This window comes from Xenopus laevis, chromosome 9_10S (assembly GCF_017654675.1).
Source record: "Xenopus laevis strain J_2021 chromosome 9_10S, Xenopus_laevis_v10.1, whole genome shotgun sequence".
In the NCBI taxonomy this organism is placed as follows: domain Eukaryota; kingdom Metazoa; phylum Chordata; class Amphibia; order Anura; family Pipidae; genus Xenopus; species Xenopus laevis.
In genome coordinates this window covers 64,914,599-64,932,995 of record NC_054388.1, presented here as the reverse complement: position 1 = coordinate 64,932,995, position 18,397 = coordinate 64,914,599, and the positions used below count along the sequence as shown (strand labels likewise).

Sequence of the window (18,397 nt, the reverse complement as noted above, 5' to 3'; positions counted from 1 at the left end):
AATGTGGTGAATTCTCTTGCATTTGTAATGAAGTTTTTGGTTAGTTGGATTCTAACTTACAAATTGTTATCCATGTCTTATGATGTTATGTGTCAACTCCTACTATTACTATAGTTGGATTATCGTCATCATATATCAAATACAGCAGAAACCAGACACCCTCATTACCCAAACAGTGTTTCCAAAGCAGAAAAAAATAACTCACCAACCACCCCTTGTATTCCACTGTACTAAACTTATTGTCATATAAAATATGGTACTGGGTATTTTATTTCATCCACATCTTCCTTTTATCGCTACAAAGTGCTGTTTAACTCTCAAATATTTTAATAATTATGTACTGCCAGTAAAATATTATTTATTTGTAAGTCTCCCTTATATATTATTTCATGGAAGCATGGATTAAGTGGAAATCCTACTGCTATAATTAGCATATGCGCTATGCCAACAGAGCAAGATCAATTTAAGAATTAGTTAAGCTTGTAGAAGCATTCATTTCTGGGAAGAGGAGAAAAAAAACTAAGAAAAGCAGTGATCTAACAGTACAGTAAGAACTCTTACTGTATATTACAATGAAACAAAATTTAGCATATTAATAAAATCAACCATTTTTTAAACCTAAAAATGAATATGGCTGCACTAGAGGATAATTTAAATTCCAGTGCTGGATGCAGAACACAGCTGAAGTGAGCACAAAGCAGTTCTTTTTTTACAGCCTGCCATAGACTTTCATATCTAATACATGGGCAAGTTAGGGGAGCTGGCGGGAGGGGAATATCTACACACCTTCTATGCCCACCCACCCTCATATTTACAGCACTGCTCAAACAGCACTCTATTCATGGGGCAAATGTAGATCTCTGGGCTTTGATTTGGAGCACAGAGTCCTGCAGCAACTTATTAATGTTTATGGAAAACATAGCAGTTTGTGAAAATTTTTTGCAATTGACTTCCAAAATGTAGCATTTCTAGCTTACATCTTTGTTACACTGCTGTTTCCCTTTACATATTTCATTTATGCTATTTTGTTATGTTTCTCACCTGCTAGAGGAAGTTTTTCATCACTAAATATCATCCTGTCAAGCAGCGACTGCTCATAATATAGTTCTGCTCCTGGTTATAGGTTACATGTTACACTACTGTATCATTGTTTTCAGACAGACTTTCCTCTTCTGATAATAGCATCCCAATGCCAAATACTGTATGACATGGCTCAGTGAGAAATCAGAACTGCTTAACAACCAATTTCTTTTAGAACATGGCTCATTTATAGTGCCATACATGTCTAGATTCTGTAGGACAGTTTGGCCGATTTTGATCATGCTGTAGTGGTGTGCTCAGTGTTGACAGACCCTTCTATGACACTCAATTGGTCCTTCCAAACTCATCATAAATCATATCTGCTGATGTCTCTTAAATGGGCCTTCAGTGCATGTGGACGTGGGAGAAGCTGTACTTCGTCTAACTTACAATCAAATCTGCTTAGTTGAAATATGAATCAATGCTACTTGCCATCTTGTAGATGAACAAACTGATCTGATCAAATGTTTGATTCTGTTCACTTGTAGGACAATCCACCGAGCTTGCTGCACCACCACCCAAACCTGCCACTAGCATCATCCCTTTCAAGCTCACACTAAACATGGCATTTTGTGGGTGTTCTGCTAATGTCAGGGGGTGTGGATATGAACGGCTTTTGGGGATTGGCTGATTGCTACATCATGCAGTGCATGATCATGCAGTGCAGTCCTGTTTGGATTTCCTAATTTGGAAATCCGGACAAGCAGCTATGACCTGGACAGCCCTTACGAAACCGAACTGTCCGGGTTTTGACTGCTCATTGAATTTTATTCCCAATCCCCTAGTGCAGAAGTGGCCTGCAGGCACTTTAAAGTTTTGCCATCCTAGGCCTGCAGTTTTGTGGCTTTCCCACAAATCTAGGTCTGAGGTTATGAAAACAAGGGGTCAGAATTTGGTTGCTGGGAAAAATAAGTTCCACTGCTTGCAGCAGTGATGTAGAATTTACAGTCTGCTACACTAAAAGGATAAAAGGCTTAGGAGGAATTTCACAAATACAACACTATACTCAGGAGCTGTAACCCATAGCAATAGATCAGCAGTTACCTCTGATTGGTCAACTGGAGCAACACAGGAAAAGAGGGCAATCAATGGGTTGCAAATTTTATGATTCCCCTCCTTAAAAAGTTATTGGGGCAGATTTACTAAAGGGAAATTCACCAGAAATCCAATCCGCAGGGAGATCACCTATTTACTAACAGGCATAGAGGACAATTAGCGAAAGAGTACATTGCTAACAAAGTTTTGCACCCTTTTGCCAGGCAAATTTTCATTACAGCTACTGATCGTTACTCCACAAATTCACTAAAGTGCGAATTTCAATAACATTACCCTTTCCCCAGAGTTTCCTTCACCAGCTTAGACCTGGCAAACTGATCATTTGAAACTGCATCCTCCTCAATCTTATGTCACTGACATCATATCCTGTCTGCCAAAAAATTATAAAAATATAAAAAATGCTGGCGTTTTCTCATATTTTAAAGTGGGAACTGTTACAAATGTTTGTTATACAATAATATTTTTTTTAACCATTTGAGGGGCATGCCACATTATTTTTGGGTGGGCTCATGTCTAGGACAATAGAGGATCTCTTTTGCCTTTATTTTGCTTCCTTGAACATTTTTAATAATAAGTGGTCACTTCAAGGGGCAGATTCACTAAGCTCCGAATTTGTGCTAGGATCTGCTTCTCTCACATCGCAACACTTCGCCAGGCGTAGATTCGCCAGGACAATACCAATTCACTAAAATCAGAAGTTGCGTCCAGGGCACGCTGGCCTTACTAAGGCAACCGAAGCGAAGTTGCGCTAGCTTTGCTTAATTTTCATACGGCAGGAAGTTAAAGTTCAATAGACGTATATGTTTCAGCCAATACATTACACTACACAAGCCAAGGAAACCTTAATAAAATAAAATAGAGTTGTTATATTGCCCTACACATGAGCCCAGTGTATAGTTTATGTGCCATATGTTAATAAATGTAGGGGGGAAGCCGGGTACCCCAGAAAAAATGTAAGATATTTTGCAGCCTGAAAAATGCTATATTTTGAGGAAGTCCTATCTACTCTATTGCACTTCGCCTGATCTGAGGTGGCGAATGCAAGTCTGGCGCAAGAGGTAACATTCAGTTAAATACGCATCTTAGTAAATTTGCGTAGTTACGTCCCTTCACCAGAGTGCAACTTCACCAGGCATAAGGGAGCGAATTACCGCTAGAGTCTATCTCCTTCGCTAGTGAAGTTACACCTGCGCTGGTTATTAAATCGTTGAAGTAACGTGACGTCATGCTTTCGAATTTTTCGCTAATGTTAGTCACTTTGTCTTTAGTAAATCCGCCCCCAAGCATTTGCACCAACGACTCTAATAAAGTCATATATACGGCCAATAGGAACATGCCCTACTCAAATTGACCTAAGTGTGAGTGTACTAAGGAAGTTTCGATAGGCAGAAATGAACAAGCGAAAGTTCACTATGAAATGCTCACGCTGACTACTTTACGTTAGCAAAACGCTGCCAACGTTCAGCTGCTGAGACGCAACTTTGCATTTTAGTGAATTAGCATAGTGGTAGCAAATTAACGGCGAAATGTGGCCAGGCCTACACAGTCAAAAATTCACCTTTTAGCGAATTTGCCCCATTTTGTTTGGTTTCATAAATGCATTTATATATAATTGATAAGTGGATATTTAGATATTACAGTATTAGCATTATTAGTATAGGAGCAATTTGTATTTTTGCAAGTAATTTTCATTACATATGATCTGTATTGGACATTAGTAGTATTGTGAGGCCAAGCACTACTCTGCAGCATTTATGTTCTTTAAAATGTATTGGCCGGAATGGCTGGAGGAATTTGTTGGTTTATTCAAGCATGCTGCCAGAGCTGGTTTTGCATTAAACATTTCTCTCTGCATCTTACAGCATTGCTGACAGTTATCTACATAGAAAATTGCATCTTTACCGTTAAATCATGCAAGAACATTTACCCAAGGGTGCTGATTTAAATGGTCAGACTATAACTAAGTGAGCTTATTAAACACAAACAAGTAAAGCTTTCTAGTCGCAATGCCTTATGTGTCCATTCAAAGAATTTACAACTTAATATTTTTCTTATTGTTTGGTTATCAGGATATTTTTTCCAACTCAGTAATAGTACAAAATGTTGCTGTACAAAGGCATATAAGAAATGCTAGGCATATCCCAATTTCTTAATAATTCTCTTAGTATATTGGTTCAACCTTCTACAAACTGACCATATTTACATACTCTCTCCAGAATGTCTCAGCTGATTATAAGTAGTGATGAGCAAATTTTTTGGTAGAGGTGTGTGTCGCAAAAATGCTCGCCCATAGACTCCAATGTGCAAAAAAAAAAATTGACACCCATAGCATTTTGGGGAATTTTTGCATTTTGTGAAGTGCCAGATTCGCCCATCGCTAATTATAGGTGTATAGTGGTGTCCAATAGCTTTTCTCTATGTATTCTAACAATCTAAAAGAAAGCTTTTAAAAAAACAACAACTTAAAGAGCTACAATATTTCCAGAGTCTACTGTGATATAAAAAATGGACTGGTATAAGGCAATTTTTATTTCACCCCTTAATAATGTTGTCCTTCAAGCCACCCAGCCACCATATCCATATTTGTATTGATACCATCTAAACCTATTTATTTTTTCAGGTGGTTATACAAAATCCTGTATAGTTAAGGTGTCCTGATTATACCAATTCTTATCAATTCTCTGCATTGTATTTTCTTTAATGCCACCACATTTTCCTTTCTCCATATACAGTAAATTGAACTCTATGCAGTAAGTAAAATTCTAAGGGTATTTGCATGCTTTTCCGGTAACTGGCTATTAATACCTAGATGCTGTAAGGATAGCATTTACCAACCTTTGGCTACAGTTGAAGTATTTTTTTAACCTAAACAATATAACTTTGGTGTAAAAGATATCCTGAAAATCAGTAGCCCAACTAGAGTATGCTGGCCCCCATTCCAAAAAAATCTTCAGAGAGGCCCGGCACACTCCGATCCCCATGCTCCCATCCCCACTGCCCACTCCCAGCCTCCGCCCAATCCCAGCCCCAGACACTCCTTCTGAATTGCATATCTTCACTTCACAAAATGTTTTTGAAAACAACTTAAAAGTAAGAATAATTGCAGCAAACTTTTGATTCTTGGCTGGTCTTCATGGTATGCCATGCCCACACTATATATGTATATATACTCAAACAGATGGAGGATCACACCTAATTTCTTATCTTCAGTGCTTTCTTTATTTTAAATATCATGGCTATATTTCAACAAGACCCTTTAACAAATGTTTAAAAAGTATATTGGTGATCCAAAAAAAGTTGAATAAGCAATACAAAGTATTGCCGTAAGTAGTAAGCAGTAATGATAAAAAGTTGTGTTTTTTGTTCGATTAAATCTGGAAGCAACATAAGAAAAGGAATTATTCATCAGTTTAAATGTATATTGTATAATTTATGGTGCATATTTGTCCTCTAAAAGCTGAGAAACAGATGAATTAGTAAACAGTATTTCTTCCCTATAGGGCAGTGTTTGTTAATGATTAAAATTTCCAATGTGCAATTAAAATTTTCAATACAATAACAGTTTAAGGAAGAGTATTACATTGCGAAATTAAAAATGTTATTCTTATTTGTGCAAATTATTTTGCTCTTTGTGACTTTTAATACATCCCCCCATTAGTTGCTTCTGTCTTAGGTGGAGTCCTAAAAGGCTATATTTAGTTTGTATTAGCATGTCATTTGAGGTCCAGAATTATATACTTAAGTAGGCCCTAAGTAAAATGTAGGGCTTTGACTGAGATTTTGGTGTTATCTAAAAGGTAAACTGTGTCACGTTATTGAGCAATTCTACTGTACGAGGACTGGCCTTGATTAAACTTATTAAAAGATCCTTGAAATTCAGGGTTACTTATTAGAAAAGTACTGCTGTAGAAGAAGTTTCTCCCGGTGATATATCTTCTCACAACCCCAATGTACAACATAGGGCAGAGCAAGAACAGTGCTTATCAGGAATTGGGTGGGCTTTGAGACAGACTGGAGTCATGGTTTTGTATGGGGTCTATACATTGAATGTGCTTATTTTGCATTTATGAATGTTGAGAGATAGTAGCTTCCCTTTGTACTGTTATTTTGTAAACCAGTAGTAAATTGAAGTACATACTGTAAAACACTGCCTGTGGGATTCCCACAAGGATATACTTTAGCAACTCCATTGCACTTTTTTGCACTTTTCTTTGGGCAAGTGGGGTTGGGCTCACACCAAGTCATCTTTTACTGTCACAACCTCATACAGTAAAATAAATTTTCTACCTGAGGTTGTCTCAGTATCCAATTAGAAGGATGTTGGTTGGGATAGCAGCTTGAGGGCCACATGATAGACAATACAGTTATAGAATCATGGAGAACATTATAACGCCCAAGAAAACAATGCACATTGCCACTAGCCTTACTAGAAACCCTTTTTATTTTATTCTATTCTATTATATAGACAGCAGACATCTATTTGCATACATGCCCAAGTGACTTGCTGTTGATAAATACATGCTACAATGATTTTAAAAAAAGGACTGCCGTAGGCAATATATGCTACTCTCCAGTATTCTGTGAAATCTCTCCCTGTTGCATACTAAACACTAATGCGGATAATGTATCTTAGAGGAATAGAGGCTGATTTCTCTTACCACAAATTTCTTTGATTTGAAAAATGTATAATCATTAACAAAACAGCACTAGGCTTCATCAAAGTGTATGCTCGCATAACATTTCCAGATTGATTTGCTCTATGCAACAAAAAAAACACATTTAGTTACTAAGTTCAGGAAAAGTAATTCATACCAAAATTGGCATAACAGACCCCAAAACAATTAGGAAACCAGTCAAAGTCAAAAGTTATATTTGTGTAATCAGGTATGAGAGGAACAGTCTATAGCTGTAGCTCAGGATAGAAGTGGTTGCTCTAAGTGCTCTGAATTCTATAGTTGGAGGTTACATGTCAAGAATCCTCAAACATGATGCATATAACTACCTTTAACGCCATAAATAGACATGAAATAATTTAATTATAATCCAACCCTTCAACAAGCAGTATGGGAAATAGTTGGGCTGCTACAGTATATGCTATGCACTGTAAATCTCGCCATGGGTGGAATGTACACACTGTAGAATCCGTTTGGGCATGCAAAGCTGTTAGGGCAGCCTGTGGGTAATATTGTACACTCTACAAAAATTTAGAAGAGAAACATGTTGAAGATCAATTTAAAACCATGTTAGGAATTATGCCACACTGTTCCATCACATAGTGAAAGCAATACATGCACCACTGGATACATTCCACCAATGACTGGTCATGAACAATAAGGAAAGATCTGACCTGTGAATTGTGTACAGAATTGTTTCTAATTTGTATTTGGACCATAAAATGTAAATTAATAAGTTGTACATCCTCATAATTGGGCATGAAGCCCAAAAAACACGGCACATCTTTATATTGTTAAGTGTTTTTTTTTCGGCCCATGATTTCATTCTCCCTGTAAAGCGTTGAGTTACTAAGCAGTGGGGTTTATTAACATATGCATGAAGGCAGCTGCTTTAGGGCTTAGCTAGATGTGAATCTGTGCCACAGAGGCAGAATTGCTATCTGGGGCACACATTCTATTTTGAAGCAACATTTTCAGGCAGTTCCACAGTATTGTTGTATAAATTTATTGTGGAATTAGAGCAGTAAAGAGTGTATACCCAAAACATATATATACTAATCAATACAGGAAGTATTTGCCATAACTGAGAGCATGAGGGAACTCAGTTATGGCAAATACCTCCTGTATTAGCATCGCTAATACACAGCTATAGCTTTCCATTTATCCACATCTTTACATATTTAAACTCTCTTCTGATCAAAGCTTTGGCCAAAGGCAGTATGGCCGCTGCATAGTTAGCACTGCTACCTGATATTGCTGGGCTTGATTCCAATCAGGGCATCATTTGCTAAGAATTTGTATGTTTTCCCTGTGTCTTTTGGGATTATTCTGGTCACTCCTCTTTCCTTCCACTCTCACACTTCAAAACACCTACAGGCAGGGTCTTTGGAATATTTAGTTCAAAATACATGACAGGCTACTATTGCTACAATTACTATTCTGTGATAAGAATATAAGCTGCTTCGCCAAATATATATATTTTTAGAAGATATCAACCAAGATTTAGAGATATCATTTATATTTCTGTATAACCCCAATGTAGTTTAAACTCACCAGATAATTCTTGTAACAGGCATGTGTCTATATCACCTTTTCATACCAATATTCAGGGCCTGTAGATCTGAAATAATACAACGAGCAGCTAAACCGTCAGATAAAATTAAAATTATGTAACATGTCATTGCACTATTGTCCTCCCCCCTCCATTCTCCATTTCTCCTTTATCTCGCCTCACTATGAAAAACATGCACTGTTCTTTCTGTACTTGTGTAACTGACTTTTTCATTTTTGTAATATAGAATAATGAGAAATGGAAAATGCTTTTAAAAAAGAGGATATAACTTATCTATTTCTTCTTGTCTGATCACAGAAAGAATGTAAAGCGTTAGATGTATCAAAGGGAAGTAATTCTGTCCCTTCTCAGCCAGCTCACCCCTGCTTCATAGATAATATATACTGTGACTTGTGCTGCACAGTAGCTTACCAATCTCTCACCACTCAGCCCAGGCAATAATTGTAATAATCTTCCCAGTAATTACATAAACAAGATATTTGTGGGGGAAAGAACTAGACAGGAAAAATAGGCGCAATGCAATCAACTTTTCCTTTGATGTATTTGATATAAGTTTTGCAGACCTGCTCATGCACCAGCTAAGAAAACGGCACATACAGTATGCAGTGTATAGAATCATGCTTTGCATTGGTTATCAGAATTCCCTGAATTATTTTTCTTCTGTTCAATTCAACTTGAACGTTTAAGATTATAGAATGTTAATTTACTAGCCCATCAGTGCAGTTACCGATGACAACCAATCAGCTCTTTCCTTACTTCATTTAACTTGCAGGACATGGGCCAAAACCAATTGCTGATTGTTTTTGGCTGGGAAAGGCACTTGTAATTTAGCACCTATGTTTGTATATCAACATCACTGAGTCTCTTGTCTTGGAGATGGTTATGTAGATTGTTACGTGAAATGTAGACCTCCAAAAGTGGAAGGGTGACCTCCAAGTTATTGATTCATTATGTCAGCAATGGAGAAAAGTGAAGGACAATTCTTAAGTGAGAGGACATGAATGCAAACCCTGAGCAGAAAGATATAGGCCAGGGCAGGGTAATAATGCAAAAAAAGGGGGAAAAATGCCATTTCTTTTCTTAAAAGAGGAACATTATACCAGTAACCCTACAAGTCACATGTATAATATAGTGGACGTGGCAAATAATTACAATTAATAAAACAGTGTAACCTTTATCTTTTATTTTAAATGACATTATGTTCTTCTTTCTTTCTTTTTTAGATTTCCATTATGAAAGTAGCAAAGCAGTAAATTAAAAGGTGCAGGATGAAAAGATGGCGCAGGCACGACTTGTACCACCCGGACCTGACAGCATCCGCTACTTTACCAGGGAATCTCTTGAAGCTATCGAGAAGCGCATCACAGAGGAAAAAGCTAAAAAGCCCAAACAGGAACACAGAGATGATGACGATGAAAATGGCCCCAAGCCAAGCAGTGACTTGGAAGCAGGCAAAAGTCTGCCATTTATATATGGAGACATACCTCCGGGAATGGTATCAGAGCCACTGGAGGACCTAGATCCTTATTACATGAATCAGAAAGTGAGTCATATTTCTGGTTGCTTGGCTATAAACATCTGACCTGTTTCAAACTGATCTGGTTTTTTTAGTTCTTTCCAATTTTACAACCATTTGGGTTATTGTACATACTCGTTAGAAATATGCCCAGGAATATACGGAATGTGGTTTTAGATGCAATGTTAGATAGGTATGGTATTCGTTATCCGGAAACCTATTATCCAGAAAGCTCCAAATTACTGAAAGGTTTCTCCCATAGACTCAATTTTATCCAAATAATCCGTATATATATATATATATATATATATATATATATATATATATATATATATATATATATTTATCTGGAAAAACCCAGGTTCTGAATATTCTGGATAACAGGTTCCATACTTGTACTTTAGCATAACTGTATATTATGCAGAGTCTGTAGTTAAGGTCTATTATCTAGAAACACAAACCAAAAAGCTCTAAAATACATGAATAACATTTCCCATTGGAGGTATGGTGATCTATATTACAGAACCCCCATCAATATAGATCCTTACACAATAACACACAAACCCCACACCTAGAAACATTTTAAAATGTGAACACAGAATACTTTATTTGTATCATATTCTCCAGAGTGTAGAAATTTCCACCAGCCAAGGAAATTAGGATATCCCTGGCTGAGCACAGGTGGCTTAGTCTAAATGAGTCAGTGCTGTTACCAGAGCTAAAACTGGTATAACAGCTCCCTAAGGGATGGAGATAGTAATTAATGCCATGGAAGGGCGTGTTAGGTTTGTAAGCTATAAAATTAACTTCATATGCCATTTTAAAGTCTTGCTGTGACTGATATGCTATATGATTGGGTTTGGTTTGCCTATAGATAACATCTTTGAAAGGTGATAAATATAATTTTGCATTTACACACATTAAGATGTAGAGAGGCTAATGAATCAGCTGCTTTGACATTTGGGAGAGTTGATTTGAAACATGGTCATTCGGCAATGTGCAAATCATGCCCAGTATGAATAACATGCAGAGAAAATCTTAGAAATGTAAATGTAATTTCTCATTGAAATGATGTATTACAATAAATAATGTATCCCCTGTTGTAAAATGTGAGGATACTAGATGTCACTAGTGATTGGAGAATACATTTGCCTGGCGCAAATTCGCGGCAAATTCTCCGTCGGCGACTAAATGCGCAAAGCTCCAGTGAAAATCTGGCAGCAAAAATTCTGGACACGAATTTGAAAACTCGCTCACGTCAAAATCGCCGCGCATCAACACTATTCGGATGCCCATTGACTTTAACACCAGCATCAAGATTGACGCAAGCAACTTTTCGGCCAATGTCCAAAATTGACGCGGGTGTCAATTTTCCACTGTTTCGTGAATTTTGCAGGACATTCGCAAATTTTTCGGTAGAAATTCGCCCATCACTAGATGTCACCTCAGAGTTTCATGACCTGTATGAAAGCACTTGGCCTGTATGGTCAGGGAACTCCTCGTGACTTCCAATATCCTTATATTTTACAGCAGGGGGTACTGTACATATTGACTATATATCCAGAAGAGCAATGGATATTCTGTACAATACATTCTTATAAATGATGCTTAGTGATGTCATCAAAAAGTAAGCATATTATAAAAATAATGTAGAAATAAAATCTATTAAATATAAAAGGATATTGTCACAGAGTTCCATGACCCGTGTATGGACATCCTTAAATTTTACAATTGGATGTACAATATTCCTTTTAAGCAATTCAGGCTTACAAAACTTTGGGAAGTTATTGGTTAAAGCTCTTTAGTATCCAAATACTGAATTGAATACTGTGTTGTCTCGTCTTTTCTGCCAAAGGTTTGCACTAATACTTAGGGGTAATTCACCTTTAAGTTAATGATAATAAACAGAAATTGGTTGAGTTTTCAGATGTGAGCTCTAATTTCACATTTTAATAAATCTGACCCTAAGGGGCCCATTTACTTAGTTCGAGTGAAGGACTAGAGGAAAAAAAGTTCGAATTTCGAATGGTCGAATATGGCTACTTGGACCATCGAATGGGCTACTTCGACCTTCGACTACGACCTTCGACTTCGAAACAAACGATTCGAACTAAAAATCATTCGACTATTCGACCATTCGATAGTCAAAGTACTGTCTCTTTAAAAAATTCTTCGACCCCCTAGTTCGCCACCTAAAACCTACCAAGGCCAATGTTAGCCTATGGGGAAGGTCCCCATAGGCTTCCTAACAATTTCCTGGTCGAAGGAATATCCTTCGATCGATGGATTAAAATCCTTTGAATCGTTCGATCCGAAGGATTTAATCGTTCAAGCAAACGATTATTCCTTCGATCCTAGGAATAGTGGTCAATCCTTCGACGGTTGAATATCGAGGGTTAATTAACCCTCGATATTCGACCCTAGGTAAATGTGCCCCTAAATGTATGGCAGCTTACACAACAAAAGTGGCACAAGCTCAAAACACTTTCCCGTTTTTCTACCTAGGTCCCTAAAGGACCTAACCAAACACTTAAATACTATTTAAGATTCACTGATTCAGTGAGAGTCCTGCCATGTCATTCATTGTTCTGGTAAATTAATTAATGAAGGATATACTGCTGTTTATTTGTTCTGTTATTTAAAAACTGTTTTAAAAGCTTGCAGCTCCAGTTGCACGAGCAAATAGCGAGACAGTTTTACACAGATCAGGTGGAGATTCTTTTGCATTTTAATGAAGTTATTTTCCCTAGAGCGCTAGAAAAAGTTATTTTGTGTATTATCGTTTTAATAACCATTATCATTATGTTTCTGTGCCCTCTTTACAGTGTTACTCTTTGTTATCCTCAATCTCAAACAATATGATTCTACGCAACATTTTGATATATTATTAGGGCATTAATGAACTATTAAAATATATTTTTTATTTATGTCACTAGTACAGTATGTTACTATACTTTTACTATTACATTTGTCTTCTTTCTCTTCCAGACTTTTATAGTATTGAATAGAGGGAAGGCAATCTTCCGCTTCAGTGCCACATCTGCCTTGTACATTTTAACTCCTTTCAATCCTCTTAGAAAAATAGCTATTAAGGTTTTAGTACATTCATATCCTTTTCAATTGATCTGTAATTATAATTCCCTTTGAGTTTCTCATTTCATGTTATTTTATAGGACAGAAAATTCTTTATGTAGCAAACTACTCTTCATTTAAAGGGGAACTATCGTCAAAATGAAAATGTTATATGCTTCGTCAAACTGAAATAAGACATTTACTAAATATAATCAATTACAAATTCTGGCCCATTTCTGAAATAATCAAGTAATTCTTCACTCTTCACTCTTCAGCATCTGTCTTTCTTCATTCTCTCTTCATGCAGGAGTCAGGACTCTGGTTTTAATTGACAGTTAGGTCTGTCATAGCCTTTGGTGGGGTGCTCCTTTCTTTTTGCCACAGGCTAAGAATCATCCCTACATTAGAATTCGAACTTAAAATAACCAAAACCCTGTCTCTCTACATGCAGGATTTGTGCCAGCCAGTAATTTTGTTAGATTTTGTGTGTGCTGAAGTTGGATATTTGAGTGAGCTCTAATTTCTTCTGCAATAGAATGGAACCACCTAAAATATATATTAGATCTAACTCTAATCAAAATCTAACACCTGCCTTCTGCATGAAGAGTGATTGAAGAGAAACAGAGAGTTTGGAAACTCCTGCAGTAGAGACTATAACCTATACTCAATTTATTTATAGTAACTGAATGTATTAATGATCACTCAGTCGTGCATAATAAATGTAACTAAGAATGCCATTTAAAAAGAATGTACTAGTTTTCTTTTCCTCCTTAAGTTGGGTGTATGAACTTATACTGGCTATGGTTAGCCAAATAACAGAAAACCGAGCACAAATGGTGGAAAATAATAAAACCTATGGGGTTCACTTATGAATATTATTTTATTAGCTGTAACTTTGCAACAGAAACTTTGCAAACCATTAGTTTGCATAATTTTTTATTAGTGCTCATAGTGCAGTGTCATTGTTTCTTGGGCTAAGAGAGATAAATCAGTTATCATCTCCATCCACTAATTAAGGCTCAATTCACATCAAAATATCCACAAAATGAAAGCAGATGAGTGATTCTGGCAGGTCCATGTGTTATTGATAAAATACAAGTAAACTGCTTGCTGTTGGTTAGGCCTTTGGACTGGTGATCCAAATTGCTTAATTTGATGAACTGTCAAATTGTTTTTTAATTATTACATCATAAAATTATGGGAAAGATTTACAAAATATCAATTCACAGGTTACTCCACTTATGCCGATACAGTGCAAGCTTTTACTATGAGGCTCGAATGAAACTAAGTCAGAGTAATAAGTGTGCTCATTGTATTTTGGGACATTTAAGAAAACAGTAGGTTTTTCCAAACAGATCCCACACAATAATGACTGCCCACAGTTTTTCACCTTTGTATGTGTCCAGACAGTATGAAGATGAGTCAGTAGCCACTAATCACCCATGGTAGCAGGACCTTATAATGTTTATTTTATTATGTATAATGCTAAAAGTATGTAAATGATATAGAAAACAGAAAAATGTAGCTTTGTCTCCTTAACTACAATTTACATTATTCAGCATGCTCATTATGTGCACTATTCTGACCAACTGCGTCTTCATGACAATGAGCAATCCTCCAGAATGGGCCAAGAATGTAGAGTGAGTATTACCATCTTTATATCATTTTCGAATACATTTTCTTTCTCAGCTCTTGACAATGCAAATCTCCAGTACCAGTTGCTTAGTGATACATCGAGAGGGAGATCATTTGGAGAATGTTTTTATTAACCAAAGTGCTGGTGGCTATTTAATTTTATTTGCTTTTTGCACCATGTCATCTTAGGGATAAATCTGCAAGCATTAAAGGATTTTATTGAATAATGTCTGCAGCCCTTTATTGTCCTTCAAAGGCATCTCAATGCTAAATGGCAATTTTGTAACACTAAAATAATACCATGTACAGTATAAATGTGTTAGCAAACTAGATTGGGCATTTATTTTATTTCCCATTTTATTATGTGCAAGGAAAGAAGTAGAGCCATATCCTAAAATTGAACACCCTGGCTCTGAATTTACCAGCTGTCACTGAAGTATAACTCCTAGCCTCCCCTAAGGATTTCTGTAGGCAACAGCTGCCTTCTGTGGTTTGTCATAAGGGTTTGAAAGGGCAATGCACACCGTTGTAAACCATGAGCACAATGAATAAGGCTTGTGCTGATAATGTAATTTGTTTTCATCTCTATAAGGTGTAAACTGATCATAGAATCTGCAGGATGAAGGTGGAAAGGAAACCTTTTTTATGAATTGCAACTAGACCAAGAACATGTCAGCTCAGCTATGACCCATTGTCCATTCCCACACTTAGAAAGTTCAACGTTCTTCCCTCGCACCTTATTTTAGTCAAGACATAAAGACAACACAAATTGACTGCTCATATAAAACTGCTTCATAATCAGTGACTTAATCTTTGAAGAATAAGCCCCACCCATGAACTGTGATTTCTATACTTAAAGGGTAGATTGACAGGCAGGAGACTCAAGGGGTTGCTAAAGAGTAAAAAAATGATCTTAAGCCAGAAACATTTTCATCACACGGGACCCTTGCACCTCTCTTCCAAACAAGTGTATAGTTAAGCTCAAAGATTCCTAAAATATAAAGCTTAGCCAAAATCATTTTCCCCACTGACATATTAAAAAATTGTGTATTATGGCCATTTTGCAGAACTGTATCACTACCAGTAATACTTACCATGCTGATTCACAGGTACACATTCACTGGGATTTATACTTTCGAATCTCTTATAAAAATTCTTGCAAGAGGTTTCTGTTTAGAAAAATTTACCTTTCTTCGAGACCCATGGAACTGGCTTGATTTCAGTGTCATTGTGATGGCGTAAGTATTATATTTTATTGCTTTGGGAGTTTGAGCAGTATAAGCGTTCAGAATGTGTGTGTGTGTGTGTGCACTAGTGCATGTGAGCATACTGTATATCTTCATAGATGTGTGTGTGTATCTATATGTGTACAGTATATATTTACAGTGTGAAAATGCATATATGTCTATGTACATACGTATGTGTAAGTAAATGAGTATCTGTGGAAGTGAATGCAGTAGTGTGTCTATGTATCTGTATGTGTTTGTGCTAGTATCTGTGCATGTGTGCACACTATTATCTTCTTTACTATTTCTCAATGTCATATTTCATAGTTATAGCTAGGTTTTATTTTAAGGTTTTACATTTGAATACTCTAAAATGCCTTATTCTCTGCATTTTTAACCATTTTTCTATGACTTAGAGGTGTTCAATTTATGGGCACTTCTGTCCTGAGCTCTCCATTCATAGCTTGCAGCAGATTGTACCTTTGTAATGGCTTTGGTGCCTATTGATCAGTAAAGTATAGCAGGTGTCTTCTTTTGATAATAGATCACTGTAAGCAGCACCAGTCTGCCATTGAAAACACATTCTGCTCCTTAGCCATAAAATCATGTGTAGCTGGATGAAGGGAGACCTGCAATGGCTCTTCAATGACTTATTTTAGTCTCAACTGTACTGAAAGGCTGGGGCATTGCAGAGTGTCAGTTAAAGGTGGTCCTAAACATGGTCCATTAGGTCAAAACAAATAGGTTAGGTCACACATTACACATTGTGATTGCCACATTTGCCCCAAATTGGTAGAAAGTGAAGCTCTCCATAGTCAAAATAAAAGACTTTGGTGTTTACAGAGCTGGCACATTTTAAAGAGAATGGGGCGTCATATTGCCTATGGCACATGGGGAGAAGTTTAATCAGAATATAGAAATGTCTATATGCTGCCTTGACACTTGCTGTGGATTTGCTCTCAGGGGTCATAGATTATGTTATGGTCCCTTTTTATTATGTTGATCCCGAATAGCTTCAAGTCTTCAAAAGCTACTTTCATTCAATAGAGCCATATGTTATAATTATCATAAAGGAGCAGAGCCATACAACTTCTCATATAATACTTTAAAAATACTGCAGTGTGTTATCTGATGGTCATATCTGAATTAAATGCCTTACACCAATAGGTTAAGCTTATTACCATACATACCTGTTATCTATAACCTCTTGACTGCTTTCTGGTTTGGGGACAGAGAGCCCAGCAATATGCTCAGCATCACTGCATAAGCAGGACACAGCTGTTGATTGGCTAGCACAAATAGCATTAACTTGATTATCTATTAAAAAAAAGATATGGTGCCGGAAAATCCCTTCAGTGGAGCTCTACCTACTGGCGAGCTCAAGTTATGACAGCTAAGGATTACAATCCTTATGGCAACTACCCTTTTTTATAAAATTTTTTATACAGTAGTATATATTGCTTTATTACATTGTATTAAATTGACAGTTCAGCTAAATGCACCATTAAAGATGATGTAAATCCCAAAATGTTTTTTTTCCCTTATGAATTACATTTTTTCGATGTCAATTAAGTCATTTGTTCATATAACAGCTGCTAAAGCAATAACTGTCTGTCACTTTCTATTCACTAAATTTGAAATAATAAATCTGGACCCAGCTAATTAACAGAACCATGAAAAAGCTTGCCATAACTAAACTGTTTTAAAATACAGAACTAGCAGGGCAGAATAAGACTAAGAAAACTGTTTTCAATAGCAATAATATATACAAATAACTATAAATGTATTGAAAATCTTTATTGAATGTATATTAGAAATATGCTTAGAAATTGCATTTTTGGATTTACATTCCCTTTAAGAAAAAGTACAGTATCAAATGTTTAATTATTCAGAAATGCTAAACTAAGCTGCTATCTTTTTACTAAGCGTGGACTGCTCTGAACAAGAAGTGCCCATAAAGATCACCCAAATGGTCATTTTTAAATAAACCAGAATTTTTTTAATGGAGATCATAATGTGTCCTTTTGTGTCCTTAAAAGACCTGGCTGTTATCTAATAAGGCTGAAGCTCATGGGATATTTTGATAGTCCAAATCAAGGAGAAAGGAGTCACCCAAAACCCCCTTGTTCGCTGGCAGCTCAGAACAATTCATTTGAATACAAAACTTGCTGCCTACAAAGATTCTAGTTCTACATGGCAGTTCTAGTATCTGTGATATGCAGTCTATTTCCCATTCAAAGGAATGGTGGTTAACAGCAGACAGAGACTACGTTGTTTTAATTGGCATGGTCCTCCCTTTAGAACACCAGGAATTAAACATATCACTTGCATCAGTCTTAAAACATAAAGTCAAAAACATAAAGATTTTAAGATGTTTGACATGTTTTTCAGAATAATGGGATATTGAGCCTATTTTATTACTAAAGAAAATGTATGCATGTAGTTACGAATTTCAGAACATTGCCTTTATATTTGTGAAAACTTCAAACTCAGATTCCTTGTGGGGCCTGCTTATTTACACAGTATGAAATGTACTGAACACTTAAATAATAGCCCTTGGAAAGCC

The 18,397-nt window shown here is 36.5% G+C and overlaps 1 protein-coding gene across 2 annotated transcripts in view; it reads left to right on the top strand.

Moving 5' to 3' along the window:
* Positions 1-18,397, top strand: part of scn1a.S (sodium channel, voltage gated, type I alpha subunit S homeolog) — a 106,278-nt gene that overhangs the window by 35,066 nt on the left and 52,815 nt on the right. For both annotated transcript variants that reach the window (XM_041578053.1, XM_018238840.2), the window contains exons 2-5: positions 9,606-9,925; positions 12,887-13,005; positions 14,521-14,610; positions 15,715-15,843. In XM_041578053.1, coding sequence (XP_041433987.1) covers positions 9,659-9,925; positions 12,887-13,005; positions 14,521-14,610; positions 15,715-15,843 — 605 coding nt within the window. In that variant the 5' untranslated portion in view covers positions 9,606-9,658. The remainder of the gene's footprint in view (positions 1-9,605; positions 9,926-12,886; positions 13,006-14,520; positions 14,611-15,714; positions 15,844-18,397) is intronic.